Source organism: Acartia tonsa, chromosome 1 (assembly GCF_053477335.1).
Source record: "Acartia tonsa isolate MP-2025a chromosome 1, ASM5347733v1, whole genome shotgun sequence".
Taxonomy (NCBI): Eukaryota; Metazoa; Arthropoda; class Copepoda; order Calanoida; family Acartiidae; genus Acartia; species Acartia tonsa.
Window position 1 is genome coordinate 41,057,233 of NC_137260.1, and position 17,389 is coordinate 41,074,621.

The following is a 17,389-nucleotide window of genomic DNA, read 5'->3' on the forward strand; positions in this document are numbered from 1 at the left end:
ATGCAGGGGGGAAGGGGAATTGGGGTGTTTATTACACCAGTCCCGAAAGTTTTATAATAAAGTTTTCTTATTCATCAGGGAACTTTTATTGAATTTGGATTGGTTAAATCAAAAAGTATAGTGTTCAAACTTTCAACTACTAATTGTAATCCACAGAAGGGGTAACTTTGTGTATCATAATTGTGGATGTACATCAATTTATCGGCCATTGTCTTATCCCTGCTAAAACCCTCCGTAAGATAAACACAAGGTTGTGAGACACAGGAAGAGATTTGTTATGCAAATGAATAAAATTATCAACAAGACTTAGCTCCACTTTTTGTACAGTGTACAACAAATCAAAAACTAATTGTATAGATTAAAGTATAGAGGGGGCAGTGTTAAATAACTTAATTACGGGTTGGGGACCCTATGCCCACTTTCAATTAGGTCTTTGAATATCAGCCAATAGCGTCAGAAATATTAATACAGCGAAGTCACTGCAAAAAGGTTCGCACCACTGGAACCAGATTGTTGTCTGGGTTATACATCTATATTCATACATTTATTTATATAGTATTATGTTTTATGTATAAATATTTTGCGTTTAATAATAGTATTAGATGCTCTAAAACTTATTTATCACTTTATATTGACGTTCTATCCGTTTCATACAAAGTGATCTAAAGAGATAAGACAGTGACCGATAAATTGATTTACATCCCCACTTAATCAAAATTCATAAAAGTCCACAAAGTTGTTAAGCCAACGAATGAGAAAACGTTATCAAAAACTTTGGGGTCTAATGTAATAAACAGCCCAATGTCCCCTCCCTCTCAGAAAAGACAAATTCTACTGTACAATACTAGGAAATGAACCTGTATGTGTATGTAAATTAACTTGATGGTAAAGGCAGTAACCCTGAACAGTACTGCACTGTACAAAGTATGCTGTACGTACAATACTAGAAAATAAACCTGTATGTGTATGTAAATTACCTTGATAGTAAAGGCAGTCACCCTGAACAGTACTGCACTGTACAAAGTATGCTGTACAATACTAGGAAATAAACCTGTATGTGTATGTAAATTACCTTGATAGTAAAGGCAGTCACCCTGAACAGTACTGTACTGTACAAAGTCTACTGTACAATACTAGAAAATAAACCTGTATGTGTATGTAAATTACCTTGATAGTAAAGGCAGTCACCCAGAACTGATGTTGCACTCCTTCCCGTAGACCTAAAACATTCATTATCTTAAACCAAATGTTTTTTTTATGCATCAAAAACTGTATTTTCATGGTTATTTGATTGGGCTAGGTTAAGCAAAGTTTAGATAGCCCCGCAGGGATACTATTATTAAGAGTGAGGCCCTGATGGTTTGAGCACCCTAAGAAGCTTTAAAGATATTTTGTTAAAATAAAAATAAAATGTGATGGGGTTCGGTGGTTAAAAAATGGGTTTAGTGAAACTTAAAGCATTATTTAGAATTATGAATTTTAAAACAATTTATATAAATTATAAGGAAATGTAATTATAACAAATTTAGGGTATAGTCCTTTTCGTAGCAACGACTCTTAAAGGGCTTTTCGTCGTATTTTCACAGTAGCTGTTGATATATGACAATGAACGTTCAGCCGTTTGGCAGATAAAAAATAAAAGGTTTTAAAGTTCATAAATGTTTGGATCCAATTTAATTGTTTTTATTTTATGGTAAATTATAATTTATTACCTGTTACATCAAAGGTGTTAGAACTGGCTGGTCTATCATATTTTGTATGACTCTTCTCTCGTCCGAAATGAATCTCCCTGAAAAAAAACGATGTTTATTGACTAATAAAAATAAAACAAGTAGATATTTGTGACAAAATCTAAAGTTTCTGGAAGGATAGGACAGTGAACAATAAATTAATATACATTCCCATGATATAAAAAACTAACCCTTCTGTATATTAAAATTATTGGTTGTAAATTTTAAGATTTTCTGGTACCAAAATCCTAATTTTAAAATGTCTCCTCGCTCAGGTTACAAATTTAATCGTATCTGTCTTACTTTTGGACATTTTATATGTGAATCACACATAATCTCATCCTTGTTTTTCAACATTTGTTGGATTGCAAAGCTTTGAAATGGTTGTGCTCTAAATCAGGGCTCGGCAGCCTCGCGTCAGCAGCGACATTGACTCAAATTTAAACCCGTATGGGTGCATTGATTTAAAAAAGCTGAATTACCATTTTTAGGTCATGTATAGACATCCAGCTGATTTTTTAAATTGTAAAATGTTGATTTCTGTGAGGCTTAAAGGCGGCTGACGCGCAGCTGCCGAGCCTTTTCTAAATTGATGTTATGAAACTTCACTTTACTTTACAACAACAAGTATATAACAACAGAATTAAAGTATTTCAAAGTGGGTAGTACAGCAGGGATATAAAGGGATAAGACAATGGCCATAAAAATGATGCACATCCTTATTTATGAACACAAAATTACCCTTTTAATAGATAACAATTGCTAGTTGAAACATTTGGACATTCAACTTAATAAACCAACCAATTTAAATTCAATAGGAGTTCTCAAAGTTGTTAAGTCAACGAATAGGAAAACGTTATTCTAAAACTTTGGGAACTAGTCTTTATGGGTAGTACAGCACCCAGAAAGAGTTAACGCGGGAATGGAGATTCCAACGAATGGTGCTCTTATTTTGAAAGTAATTTGAAAATACAGGGAAGGGAATAGTTTTTCTTCATGACTAACTAACTCATTATAATTAATAAACAAAATTGTTGTCTAGACTTAAATGACAAAATATTTCTCCATAAATTCTAAGCTTAATATCCCTGACTATATATAAATGAAACTCTGTTTGTATAGCCTACATAAGAGAGAAATATATATATACTATAAAGTACATATAAGTTTGGAGATAACTTTACTGCTCAAGTTGAAGATGCTTAGTTTATTTATACTTTTTATATACATTTTAAAAATAATTATAAAAAGGGAAGCTTTCCTACATTAACAGATTTTTATATAATATAAATGCTAAAGAGTATTATATATTATTGTGAATATAGCCTACATAACAGAAATATATGTATATTCATATATTATGAAGTACATATAGGCTTGGAGATAACTTTACTACTTAAGTTGAAGATGCTTAGTTTTTACTGTGTAAATTATTTATAAAAGCAAAGCTATTCTACATTATAAGGGTTATGTAAGGACAAGAAAATAGTAAAAAATATTGCTTTGAAATTAATTTTATATTTTGGGCAGCTTATATGAGGGCTTATTTACAAAAAAGGATTTAAATTTGTTAGAAGGTACATAAATAAGATCAAAAAATTATCTTTTAAGATACTTCCCCCCTTCCCTCCTACAGGATAATCTTATAAAACTAACTATCTTTCAAGAAGACACAGTTTTAGTAAATAGATTTGTTAATACCCCATTGAGGGAGATAGTATACAACTTACTTAGACATAAAATAGGATAACATGTAAAAAAGTAGAGGTATAATTTAGAACAGTTTGACTTTTGTAAAGCGTTTAATAAATTCTGAATTCTTATGGGTAATTAAGCATTATTAGATCTTAAACTCTGAAGCACAAATAAACTAAGAAGAAAAACAAAAAAGAAAATAATTGAAGTTATAATATTTTTCTTCTAATTTAACAAAAGCTGTATTGTTTACTGGTGACTGCGCCCCTAGCATGTATGTGCTTTGTATTCGGTTTAGTAAGAATGGGGCAGAAAAATAATCTATAACAATCCAAAGACAATTATCTGAAAATGAAATACCCTAAAATCATTCAGGAATCTAAGGGAAGGTTCCCTAAAATGGAGAAATATATCAGTTTAATGGCTACTTTTTATATAATAGTAAAAACATATTTAATAGTTAATAGTTAAAGAGTGGCTGTACTACTTATAGACAATTAAAATATTACCTTTGATAGACTCTGTATTTAAGAATATCTCCATTAGGATGGTAAGGGGATGACCAACTTACAACAACTATAGTTATAGAGTTGCTGTACTACATATAGACAATTAAAATATTACCTTTGATAGACTCTGTATTTAAGAATATCTCCATTAGGATGGTAAGGTGATGACCAGCTAACAACAACAGAACTTCCACCTGTAATTATAATTTATTATTAGATTTTATTACAAGCACGGGGAGAAAGTCGCTAAAAAAATCAGCATGTGACGTCATAAAAAGGAGAGAGATGAAAGAAGAAGTGAAAAAGAAAACCCCTAAGAAGAAGATGGATAACCCCTCATTTTTATGCTGATTTTTTGAGCGACTTTCTCCTCGTACTTATTAAAATAATCATTCTATTCTAATAATGAAAAGTGCAGCTATAACAATAGCAATATAAAGTGTACGATAAATTTATATACATCCTCAATGATGATAAACAATTTACCCATTACATAGATTAAAATTTCTAATTGAAAAGTTTGTACTAACCAATCAAAGTTCAATAAAGAACTCAAAGTTTTTAAGCCAATGAATGCTTTAACGTGGTTATAGAAAATTATAAATCACAATCAAATATTCTCTTCCTCCCTGGGAATAATACATTAAGAAGAAAGATAATTTATAGAAAAAATTTAATTAATTGTTAGGAATCAAACGATCAAAGTAATAAATATCTAAAATGCGTTGTCAAAAAAGATCACTGAAATCTCAACAATTTACTTAGTCAACAACAGAGACGAAAAGACCATTTCTATCTACTAAAAATCTATAAAAATCAAAGCATTTAAAAAGGACATACTTATAAGAATCTGTACATATACAGAATTCTTAACCTTCAACTATACTTTAGTGTATATAAGTATTTAGATAGAATACATTCATGAATTTTTGCAATAAAGGTTGTAAAATGACTCGTTATTATTAGGGCAATGCTTTGGCTATAAAACGGGCCTTATTCCATTACATATCGAGAAAAAACGATTTATTTTTTCAATTTACAATGACCTACTCCTCATTTTTAGGTGGTATTTTGTGCCCTTGTTAGGTTGTAAACATTAGGGAGAAAAAGGGTTGTCGAATAATTACCCTCTCTCTCAATGAGTTAATACTTTGGACAAAAGTTGAACAATGAATAGATGAAAGTTGATTTTGGCGTCTATTTACAATTATATGTATGTCCAAAATAGCTTTGAAACTTAGTTTTAACACCTGTAAGAAAATAATCCTAAGCAACCATTATCACATATATGTAGCTGAAACTCCACTAACCTAACTTTATACAATTTCAAGTATTTAACTTTCTAGCTGTGTTGCTAAAGAGTTTACTTGCCGAGTTCAGTTGCTGACAAATAGATATAAAGTAGTAATAGTTATTTCTCGTACCGTATTATAAACAGCTTTCCGCGGATATATAATGTACAATTATAAGATTAAAACTAGTTTTTTTTAGCCCCGAGGTGCTTAAGGCACCGGCTAAAAAAACTGGTTTTAATCTTATCATTGTACATTTCTATATTCGTAGAAAACTTGATATAATACGATGCTAGACATAATTTTTTCGTATGGATGAGAACCGGTTCCTATCCACCGGATTCGAATGAATACGAGAAAAATTTATAAATTCTTTAATAAATCTAATTCTATTTTAGATGATGAGATTGGTGTTACTTTTATTTAATCATAAAAAGTCAATATTTGGAATTTAATAAAAATGTTAATAAATTTACACTTTACTTTTTTTTACCCTTTACTGAAGTAATCAAGAAACCTTGGGGGGGGGGGGAGGGGACAGTGGGCTGTAAATTATACTAGTACCCAAAGTTTTATTGACACTTTGATATTGGTTACTTGATTTATTACCTAAAAGTTTATAACAATCCAATCTATGATTCTAATAAAGAGAAGGGGAAATTTTGTTTATCATCATCAATTGTATTATAACAAATTACTACAATAATAACAAATTTTACCTGAAACTGTAACTTTTATACTCTTGGGCGGTCCAGGAACTGAAATAAAAAGAATATAATTAATATTGCGCAGCCATTTCATACTTAGGGTATGTTCGCACGTCACTCTGTTGCAATATTAATCCTTTAAATGCCAAACGTCTAACTATGTTATGAATACATTCTGTTTTATTTTATAACTTTTTTTCCTTTTCATTTCTGCCACTTTGGATGTCTTCTAAGAGAGACTTTTCAAGATTTATAACAAAAACTAATACATAGAAACAAACCAATCTAAATTCAATGCCAAAAGTTGTTAGGCCCACGAATAAGAAAACGACATTATAAAACTTTGGGGACTAGTGTAATAAACAGCCCGATGTCTCCTCCCTTCCTTCTTACTTGCTATCAAAATTTGAGGTTGGTCGGAGATGATTTAGTTTGGTTCTACTCACTTTAACAAGATATTTCACTTTACACATCATACTGGATGTATTATTACTTGGATCTTACACCAGATTTTTATGTTCTCTAGTAAAGTGAAAGTTGTAGCGAGCTAAAATAACGATACCCATCATTCACCCCCTTTACCCCATCCCCTCCTCTCCTACTGATGAACGAACTGACCAATTAGAAAGTTCCATGTTAGCAAATTAAATTGACGACAATTTTGTCATAATATCCATGGATAATCTATATCCATTCACATTATAATAACCTTTACAGGGATACAGGGATAGATAAATTAATATTACCTGTAGTTTTTTTAAGTAAAAATATTATTTTAATAGATTTTAAATACTTGATAGAAAAAAGGTTTGTAGATGAAATTAACAGACAATATTCTCTTACTCCCCCTTTTCCTTTATACACTAATCTTAGAGTCGGGAGGAAGAAAGTTTTTACCTCTCTTAAAAAGATATTCTATTAAAATTTGCAAATGTTGATTATTCTTTTTATCCACATATTATATACCTAATGTAATTAACAGAATGGTGTTATATAGTAAATATATGTCCTAGACCTAAAATACAGAGGGATTAGACAATCGACGATGAATTTATGTACTTCCCCTATGATCATGGACAAAATTACCCCTTCTTTAGATAAAAAGTATTGGTTTAAAGATTGGACACTACTAGTCTGGAACCAAGAAATACAATTACCCAAAGTTTTTGAGCCAATGAATAAGATGAGGTTGTTAAAAAGCTATGTGTATAAGTGTAATTGCCAGTTTAATATAAGAAAATAATCCCAGCTTCCCAGCAGTCTTATCTGTACCTCTCATTCGCTTTACTTTGATCAAACTTATCATACAGATTATGTACTTAATAGGACTTCTAGAAAGGGAGAGGGCATTGGCTGATAATCAAATCTCCTTCCCAACCATTACAACGTGTCGATTAAACAAACAAAATAGCCTAAATTGATAAGAATAGTTATTTATCGACTCGTATTATAGACAGCTTTTCGTGGACAATTGTCTGTTATACGATGCTATGCATAATATTACAGTATGGCTGAGGACAGTTTCTAATCCAGCGGATATTAATAGGTTTCGAATCTATACTAAAAAAGAATTAATTAATTTTGCCTTTTTAAAAAATCAAAATTATGTTTAGACTTTTCTGGCAATATAAGAATTTTCTGTAAGTAAAGCTTTTATAAAAATTTAAATAGAAAAAATAAATTTTAGTCAGAGTTTTAAAGAAAAAAGTTGAGAATCAGGAAAACAAGAAAGTTTGTATGAAATATTAAACACAATGTACCAAAGGTCCATTACCCCATAAAGAAGTTCTTATGCTCTGAAGTTCAGTGATTCATGGAAATATGAATTGAAGATAAAACATTTCTCCTTATATTTAAAGGAAAAATTTGTGCAGTTAAAAACTTAAAGGCCGATTTTTAGGAATATCGTTTAATATCTTTCATGGCCAGATCTCTGACACACCCACACAATACTTTGAGCCCTGCTAAATTAGTTTATTCTCCATTATCCAATCCATGTATCCCTGAATATATAGAGGCGTCATCTCTGACACACACACAATACTTTGAGCCCTGCAAAATTTAGTTTATTCTCCATTATCCCATCCGTGTATCCCTGAATAGATAGAGACGTCATCTTTGATACACAGACAATACTTTGAGCCTTGCAAAATTTAGTTTATTCTCCATTATCCCATCCCAGTATCCCTGTAAGTATGAGGCGTCATCTCTGACACACACACGACACTTTCTGCCCTGAAAATTCATCGACACAATCTTAATTTACTAAGATAATGGGCATAATCCTGTAGGCTAGCCTGAAGTTAAGGTTTTATAGTTCTTACTTAATCTTTTATGTTTATGTTAGGCCAAGAAAACCATAACTCTTAGGCTAGCCAAAGTAATTTAATAGGATTTGGCTCAATAATTCAAAATTCTTTCTCAATATTTACAATTAGAAAGAAATTTTGCTCGGGCTTATCAGTGTAGAATTTATTCCCCAACTCTGTATTCTAATTATTTAAACAATTATGAAAATTTATATTTACAATTATTTACAAAAAGTATATATTGTTTTAACCCCTTACAGTCGGGCCCCTTGCCGCACCTTAATCAGTCAGGGGGGGGGGCGTTCAACGCCCCCACCCCCATGTTACTCAGTTCCTATTAAAGCTAGAGGGCTAAAATTTTTTGTGTAAGTCCCCTGTGTTATGATGAACTTCCGACCTTAAGTAAGTCAAGGTCAATTTTCGCTTCCTTCACCCTTTTATTTAACAACCTTTGTTTTTAGGTCCTTTTTCAAACGGATGTAATTTTTTTATTTTTAAAGCTAGAATAAAATTTTTTTTGCAGAAAATGTTAATCTTTATGTAAATTTTATATTTCAAATATCAAAATATAAATTTCAGCGGCCGCAGCTGTACTTGGCAGCTGCCAGCCGCCGCAGTCGGCGGTCATCGGGAAAACGGCAGTGGATCTTTATGAAATTTTAATACGTTATGTAGACATGTGAGAAAAGCTTAAGTTTAAAATTTGAAGTCTCTAAGTCAAAAATTGCGGCCACAGGAGCCATTTAAAGATTTCTGGAGACCTGGAGGATCAGGAACTGCAGGATCATACCTGGAACCTGAAATTGACTTGAACACCTGTATTTAATATTAGGATGTACTACTAGAGGATATTTTAGTATTTTGGTAAGATAAAATGCTTTGTTTTAGTCAAAAAAATAGTTTTGCTCTTTACCTGGATGACCTTGCCAGGTTTGCTGGCATCCTGTGCCCGCCAGGATGGAGATATTCAAAAAATTCTAACTCTCGGTTATGTGTCATACCCAAACTTAAAAAGTCACGCAGTTTGGGCTCTTTATCTTTCACACACAGAAAAAGAGATAGAAAAAACCGGATGGGGGGGGGGGGCGTTTAACGCCCCCCCCCCCGACCGTAAAGGGTTAAATGCACAGTAAAGTTGCATGAAGTAAGAAAAAAATCTTGTCTTATTTGACTAGAGAATGTATAAATAAGTAAAGCATACTTTGTATCTACATGAAAATAGATTTGAAGGTAAGATTGATGTTGTAAGGTGATGTTGCCTGCCAATACACTCCCCCCGCCAGGTTCTACTCCACCTCCCGCAATCCAGGGAGGGAGGGGATATTGGATACAAGTCCCCAAAGTTTTTTAATCATGTTGGCTCAATAAATTTAGGGGCTTTAATTGAACTTTGATCGGTTGGTTCATTAAGTTGAGTGTAAAAACATTTTATTCACTAATTGTAATCTACAGAAGGGATAATTTTGTGTTTAATTCTTGGGGTATGCACATCAATTTATCGGCCATTGTCTTATCCCTTTAGATCCCTGTTCTTAATCCCTACTCCCATACCTCATACTTACCCCAGTAGATTATCTCCCCCCTTCCCCCTCTCTCTCCACAAACCAAAATCTAAAAGGATATTTCCCCCCCCCTTTTTTTTTTAGTGTTAAAATCAGGAATGTAGGGTAGGTCCAATTAGTCAAATTGTAATTTTTAACAAAGCGTTATTTAATAAGATTTAATTATTATCATAATATTGAGCTATACAAAGATTTATAAGATAACAATTATGTCTGTGATTTTATTATTATAATTATTGGCAAATAAATCTACAACCCATTCTTCCCCTACTATTTACAAGTTCCTAGTAAAGCAAGATCTGTAAAACGATTTTTTACATTTTTCTTTAATTGGCCAATTAACGTATTGGGAATCTTATCAAAAGTTTCAGTTGATCTTATGACAAAAAAAATAGTTATCTTTTCCCGTATCGCTTTGAAACCGAGTAATCCGGTGGATTGGAACCGGTTCTCAGCCATGCTGAAAAATTATGTCTAGCATCGTATTATATCCAGTTTTCTAGGAATATAAAAATGTACAATCATAAAATTAAAACTTTTTTTTTTAGCTTCGGCATCTCGGGGCAAAAAAACTGGTTTTAATCTTATATTTATACATTTCATATCCGCGGAAAGCTGTATATATCAAATATATATATGGTTGAGATAGATTTATAACTGTTAAAAGTGTATATATTACGATGCGAGAAATAACGATTCCCTTTACTCTGTGGTAAAGACATAATCCCATATCTCTTTTTCCCAACGCCACACTTGCTAACTATCCTGGAAGACTTTTTTTTGCATTTATTGCAGGTGCTATTCAAGATCACTGTCTTATTTTTTAATAGGTGTTTAAATCTATAGAAGAAAAGATATTTTAAAGCTTTTTAAAAAAGTTTTTAAACTCCGTTTTTTTTACAAGGTGTGATTTCTTTTGGGAGGGTGGAAGTACCTTCATCTAAAAATAGTTAAAAACCTTCCCTGGACCTATAAGAAGAACTAAAATGGTCAAGCAGTTAGCCAGATCTTAAGTCACACAAAAACAGACAATCAAGCACACTGTGGGCTACAATTGAATCAAGACAAAAGTAAGTGCCGAGCCCTGGGACCTATGTAGGGTGAAAATAGACATCAATCCTTGATGATTCCAGGTGGAGACAAAATATTTCAGCGGGGTCTTTTGGTTTTTTTTCAATTTTAAGTTCTGAAAAAAAAATGAAAAAAATATGAAAATCTTTAATAAAAAACAAACAAAAAATAATTTTCAATATTTTTTTTCACAAAAAGATACAAACAACTTATATAAATACTATAAGCTTTAAAAAAATCACAATTTTCAAATTTAGACTTTCAATAAAAAGATTTGTAGAAAAAACCTAACAACAAATTCTAACATATTTCTGATCAACATAGCAATAAAACATCTTTTGCAAAATCTTTATCATCAAAAATAAATAGCACTTACTAAAGACTTTTTTTCATTTAAACTTATACTTTTCACATTAATTCACTTTAAAGATTGAATTTTTTAAAAAGAAAGGTTGCGTGATTTTTTTATTCATAATTAATTGCCTAATTTTGAGATTCAGATAAAAAACTTTACTGCTTTATATCATGGGATACTCTACTAGCAGCGGCTACGCCTCTAGAGGCATATGAGGCCCTTAGGTTGGGGGGGAAGACGAACCCCCCCTTACAATTACAGTTTTTTTAATGAAAAAGTTAAAAACATTTATTTTTGAGAGTTAATTCTCTTGGGATAGTGATGGTACCCTTCCCCAAAATAGTAATAAACCTTACCAGGACATATAAGAAGCTACCATGTAAAGGAGAACCATATTGGTTCAGTGGTTAGTGAGATCCCTTGGTGCACAAAGACTCACATAGAACCTGTTACTTTATTATAAAGATACATATATACACAGAAACTCTACAATCAGAGTATGTCCGTTTGTTCATCCGTCTGTATAAAAATATTACAGAATATATTTATTTGGTACTAGCGGCTACGCCCCTAGAGGCCTTTAGGGGCACTTGAGAGGGGAAGAAGTGGTTGAATTCTACAACTAGATTTTTATTTTAGACTTAAAAAGAAAAAGTTATTTTTTGTGTGTGAAATGGGGTCCTTTTTTAGGGGTTGATTTCTCCTAGGATGGTGGAGGTACCCTCCCAAAAAAAAGTTATAAAACTTCCAAGAACCAATGAGAAGCTACATAGAAAAAAAAGAACCATTGATCATTGTTAATTACTATTCAGGGATCTAAAGGAATAAGACAATGACCGCTAAATTGATTTACATTCCCAAATATGATACATGGATAACCCTTCTGTATGTTTCAGTTAATGGTTGAAACGTTGGGCACTTAATTTAATAATCCAACCAAACAAAAATCGCAACAAGTCCCCTAAGTAGTTAAGGCAACGAATAACAAATTGCTATATTAAACTATGGGGACTAGTGTAATAAACAGTCCATTGTCCCATTTCGCTCTGATTAATATATCTTTGCATCTGTATATTACATTTGCTATTTTCTTTATTTGTATTCTTTTAAACTTAACAGCTTCACTAATTATGGATGTTGTCTTTTTCCCTTGTTAAATCCAATTACCTAATTCTGGATATTCTTTGAGGTTGATAATTACAATTATATTTTATTAAAAGGAAAAAGAACAATTTAATCAAAATTCAAGATAAAAATTATTTTATCACTAGCGGTTTTGCCCCTAGAGGCATCTAGAGGCCCTTGATAAGTGGGGGGAAGTTGACCCCTCCCCTACTTTCAGTTATAGTATGTAAAAGAAAAAGTTTTTTTTTAAATGTTGGGTAGGAACTCATTTTTTTCTAAACTCAAAACTTCTCAGGACCATGAAAAGCTGGAACCAAAAGTAGAACTACATCAGTTAAGCGGTTACAAAGAATCTTCGGTACCGACAGACACCCTCACACACACACAAACAGACAGACACAGAAACTGTTACTTTTATATAAGGATTAATAGACACTAAACTACTCCTTAATATGTTGATCCTATCAGTCCAAAAGATAGGTCAATAAAGAAGAACTAAATTGGTCCAGATGATATTTCTCTCACTGCTTTAAAGCACTATTTATGATACAAAATAGATTGATGTCTGTTTGTCCATCTTTCTGATGCTTAAGAACTAATATGGTTCTTTTTTTACTTTACTATGTAGCTTCTCATTGGTCCTTGGAAGGTTCATAACTTTTTTTGAGAAAGAGAAGAGAAATCGCCCCTTAAAAAAGGACCACAACACACAAACAAAACTTTTCCTTTTTAAGCCTAAAATAAAAATATAGTTGTAGAATTAACCCCCCCTTCTTTCCCTCTTAAGTGCCCCTAAAGGCCTCTAAGGGCGTAGCCGCTTTAGCAAAAAAAATATATTCTGTATTGTTTTTATACAGACGGATGAACAAACAGACATACTCTGATTGTAGAGTTTCTGTGTATATATGTATCTTTATAATAAAGTAACAGGTTCTATGTGAGTCTTTGTGCACTAAGGGATCTCACTAACCACTGAACCAATATGGTTCTCCTTTACATGGTAGCTTCTTATATGTCCTGGTAAGGTTTATTACTATTTTGGGGAAGGGTACCATCACTATCCCAAGAGAATTAACTCTCAAAAATAAATGTTTTTAACTTTTTCATTAAAAAAAAACTGTAATTGTAAGGGGGGGTTCGTCTTCCCCCCCAACCTAAGGGCCTCATATGCCTCTAGAGGCGTAGCCGCTGCTAGTAGAGTATCCCATGATATAAAGCAGTAAAGTTTTTTATCTGAATCTCAAAATTAGGCAATTAATTATGAATAAAAAAATCACGCAACCTTTCTTTTTAAAAAATTCAATCTTTAAAGTGAATTAATGTGAAAAGTATAAGTTTAAATGAAAAAAAGTCTTTAGTAAGTGCTATTTATTTTTGATGATAAAGATTTTGCAAAAGATGTTTTATTGCTATGTTGATCAGAAATATGTTAGAATTTGTTGTTAGGTTTTTTCTACAAATCTTTTTATTGAAAGTCTAAATTTGAAAATTGTGATTTTTTTAAAGCTTATAGTATTTATATAAGTTGTTTGAATCTTTTTGTGAAAAAAAATATTGAAAATTATTTTTTGTTTGTTTTTTATTAAAGATTTTCATATTTTTTTCTATTTTTTTTCAGAACTTAAAATTGAAAAAAAACTAAAAGACCCCGCTGAAATATTTTGTCTCCATCTGGAATCATCAAGAATTGATGTCTATTTTCACCCTACATAGGTCCCAGGGCTCGGCACTTACTTTTGTCTTGATTCAATTGTAGCCCACAGTGAGCATCATATTACTTTTATAAAATAAAAGGAGCGAGCAAAGCTACTAGTTAAGCAATGTCAAGATGCATCTTTATTCTTTATTATTTGTATTTAAATCTTCATATGTCTCCTTTAAAATTATAACTCTCGTAAAAAGTATTAATACATCACAAAAAAAATTTCCTTAAATTCAAACTGTGTTTACTAAAAATGTTGATAGGTTGATAAAGTTAAAATTATACAAAAATAATTAAAATCATCTCAATTTTGAATCTAAATCATGAGTCCGTATGCATCCATAGTTGTGTTTTCAGAAAAGTATATCAATTTCGCCTTGCATACATTTTTTCATATATTTTCTAAATACAATATTTGTATTTCTTCATATCTATTGGCCGTGTTCGATTAAATACTATAAATAGTAATCCTATTCATTCTTACTTCAGCGATTGTTGCATTTCAAATGTGTTTTGAAAGTGTAGATAACAAAAACTACTTATAATTGGATCTTACACCAGATTTTCATGTTCTCTAATAAAGTTAAATTCGCCTCCCTTCCTACTGTATGAACGGACTGACTAATTATTGACAGGAAAACAGCAACCTAAATTGATAAATTTTTCTTTATCATAATATCCCCTTATATTCTACATAATTCTTATAATAGATTATTTGAATTTTTTATGTGTAACTTTTAGTCTTTACATAGTCTTTTGATGTATATTTCTCTCCAAGTTTATAGAAAGGGTATGAGTTATGACATTTAGAGATTTTAATTATGTACTACTTGTGAGTATTATTAAATATTGAATTAAACTTGCTGAACAAATACCCCTGTGCCTAGAAATGATAGTGTATGAGAAAATTCTTTGTGGATGTAATGTAAAACACTTCTTGTAAAAGCCCATGAAACAGGGATAAAGGGATAATTAATGCAATTTAAAAATATATAATAATACACTTCTTGTAAAAATTCCATGAGACAGGGATGAAGGGATTAATAATGTTATGTAAAACACTTCTAGTAAAAAAGCCCATGAAGCAGGTAAGAAGAGATCAGTAATATAATGTTAATTATTTATTGAAAAAAGCCCATGATTCAGGGAGAAAGGGATTCGTAATGTAATGTAAAACACTTCTCGTAAAAAGACCACTAACCATGAAGGAAGTGATCAGTAATGCAATATAAAACACTTCTTGTAAAAAGCTCGTGAACCAAGGAGGAAGAGATCAGTAATGTAATGTAAAATACTTCTTGTAAATAGTCTATGATAACACATGTTATTTGCTTCTTACTCTATTTATTTTCTTGTCTATGTGATTATTCTTTGATCCATGGCGTGGGAGAAATATTTGCAGAAGAACTAAAGATGAGGATTAATGTTTCATCTATAAATAGAATTTAACAAACATTTAGGTGTAATATATACCCATGTATGTATTTTCTAATTATTTCTATATTTATTTACTAGAATGCATTGCAGACTCAACTAAAATATATAAAATTTTAATTTAGTTCTTCTATATAAAAGATCAGTAAGGAAACCACCATTTTTACTAAAATTCCCTCTTCAGGACCAATCCCCCCCCCCCCCGCCTTATTTTTAAAGAGCATGGTTAAGAACCCTCGTAGGGACCGGTCAGAAGAAAACAAGGATGACAACATCCATAAGTAGAGAAGCACAAAATTTCGTGGATAGGACTGACGGTCATTGTTGTTTTCTTCAAACGACGGGAAATTTAATTTTGATATCTTTAACTGAAAAAATTTTGAAAATCGATTAATAAACACCAAAGATATGGGGGAAAATGTAAAAAATATAAAATAGCCAAAAACCTGCAAAAAAGGCAGTCTGACCGTCATTGTTGTTTTCTTCAAACGACGGGAAATTTAATTTTGATATCTTTAACTGAAAAAATTTTGAAAATCGATTAATAAACACCAAAGATATGGGGGGAAATGTAAAAAATATAAAAATAGCCAAAAACCTGCAAAAAGGCAGTCTGACCGTCATTGTTGATTTCTTTAAATGACCGGAAATTTAATTTTGATATCTTTAACTGAAAACATTTTGAAAATCGGTCCATAAACACCAAAGATATGGGGGAAAATGTAAAAAATATAAAAATAGCCAAAAACCTGCAAAAAGGCAGTCTGACCGTCATCGTTGTTTTCTTCAAACGATGGGAAATTTAACTTTGATATCTTTAACTGAAAAAAGTTTGAAAATCGGACCATAAACACCAAAGATATGAGGAAAAATGTGGAAAATATAAAAATAGCCTAAAACCTGATAAAAAGCAATCCGACCGCCATTGATGTTTTATACTTAATTGTGCTCCTTAATAATGGGAATGTTGTCAAAAAATTTCAGCTTTCTATCTTTTATAGGAGCTGAGTAAATCCCATTTCCCCCATAGCGTTACGGACGGACTGACGGACAAAGTGAATTATAGAGTAGCTTCGCTACTAAAAAAATATCTTTTCATTTTTAAATCTAAAATAATATTGGGGGAGGGGGTTTACTGTACTCAACCCAGAGTCTTACTGTGAAAGTAACAAAAAAACTTTTAACATAAATCAAATAATCATGATAATCGATCTTTTGTTGGTTAAAATGTATTTCATCAATACAATTTTCAAATATTTGATAACAATGCATATTTTACTTACTTTACTTTCTGTTGAAGGCCTAAATATACATAGATTTAAAAGCCATTAGCGTGTCTTTGCAAACATTCTTTTGTGTGCCTGCCTTAGCATACATGTTTTTCAGGGAAGGGGACAAATAATAAAAAAAATAAATTAATTCATATTAAAAATTAAATTGTGCAGCTACTATTTTTAGGGATTGTCCAATGTCCATAGGATTGTTTTGTGATTACACAATAAGCTTATTCTTTTTTTTTTGGTTGGATGGTTTTAGACTAGATAAAAAACTATCCCCTTTTTCCTCTCCCTCCTAATTTTTTCTCCTTGAAAAAATAATATATATGCAGGTGATAATTAAACCCTTGCAGTTGCAAAGCCAATGGACAAAACAAATTTAATTGAGAGCGATTTAATCTAGTTATCATGACCGTCCATGTCCCTGCTAGTACTGATTTATAGTATGGCAAAAGTAAGATAAAATATTGGCATTGAATATGAGCCTCAATACACCTTCCAAACTACAGGAATATAGGACAGGACAAGGGCAATAGAAAGATGAAAAATTGGCATTGAATATGAGCCTCAATACACCTTCCAAACTCCAGGGATGTAGGCCTATGACAATGGCAAAAGTAA

General features: G+C 31.5%; 1 protein-coding gene across 4 annotated transcripts in view; it reads right to left on the bottom strand.

Moving 5' to 3' along the window:
- Positions 1 to 17,389, bottom strand: part of LOC145319615 (cell adhesion molecule Dscam2-like) — a 194,267-nt gene that overhangs the window by 37,004 nt on the left and 139,874 nt on the right. For all 4 annotated transcript variants that reach the window (XM_080161875.1, XM_080161853.1, XM_080161884.1 and 1 more), the window contains exons 37-40: positions 5,946 to 5,984; positions 4,050 to 4,128; positions 1,713 to 1,789; positions 1,168 to 1,220 (exon numbers count right to left, since the gene is read on the bottom strand). In XM_080161875.1, the coding sequence (XP_080018001.1) occupies positions 1,168 to 1,220; positions 1,713 to 1,789; positions 4,050 to 4,128; positions 5,946 to 5,984 (248 nt within the window). The remainder of the gene's footprint in view (positions 1 to 1,167; positions 1,221 to 1,712; positions 1,790 to 4,049; positions 4,129 to 5,945; positions 5,985 to 17,389) is intronic.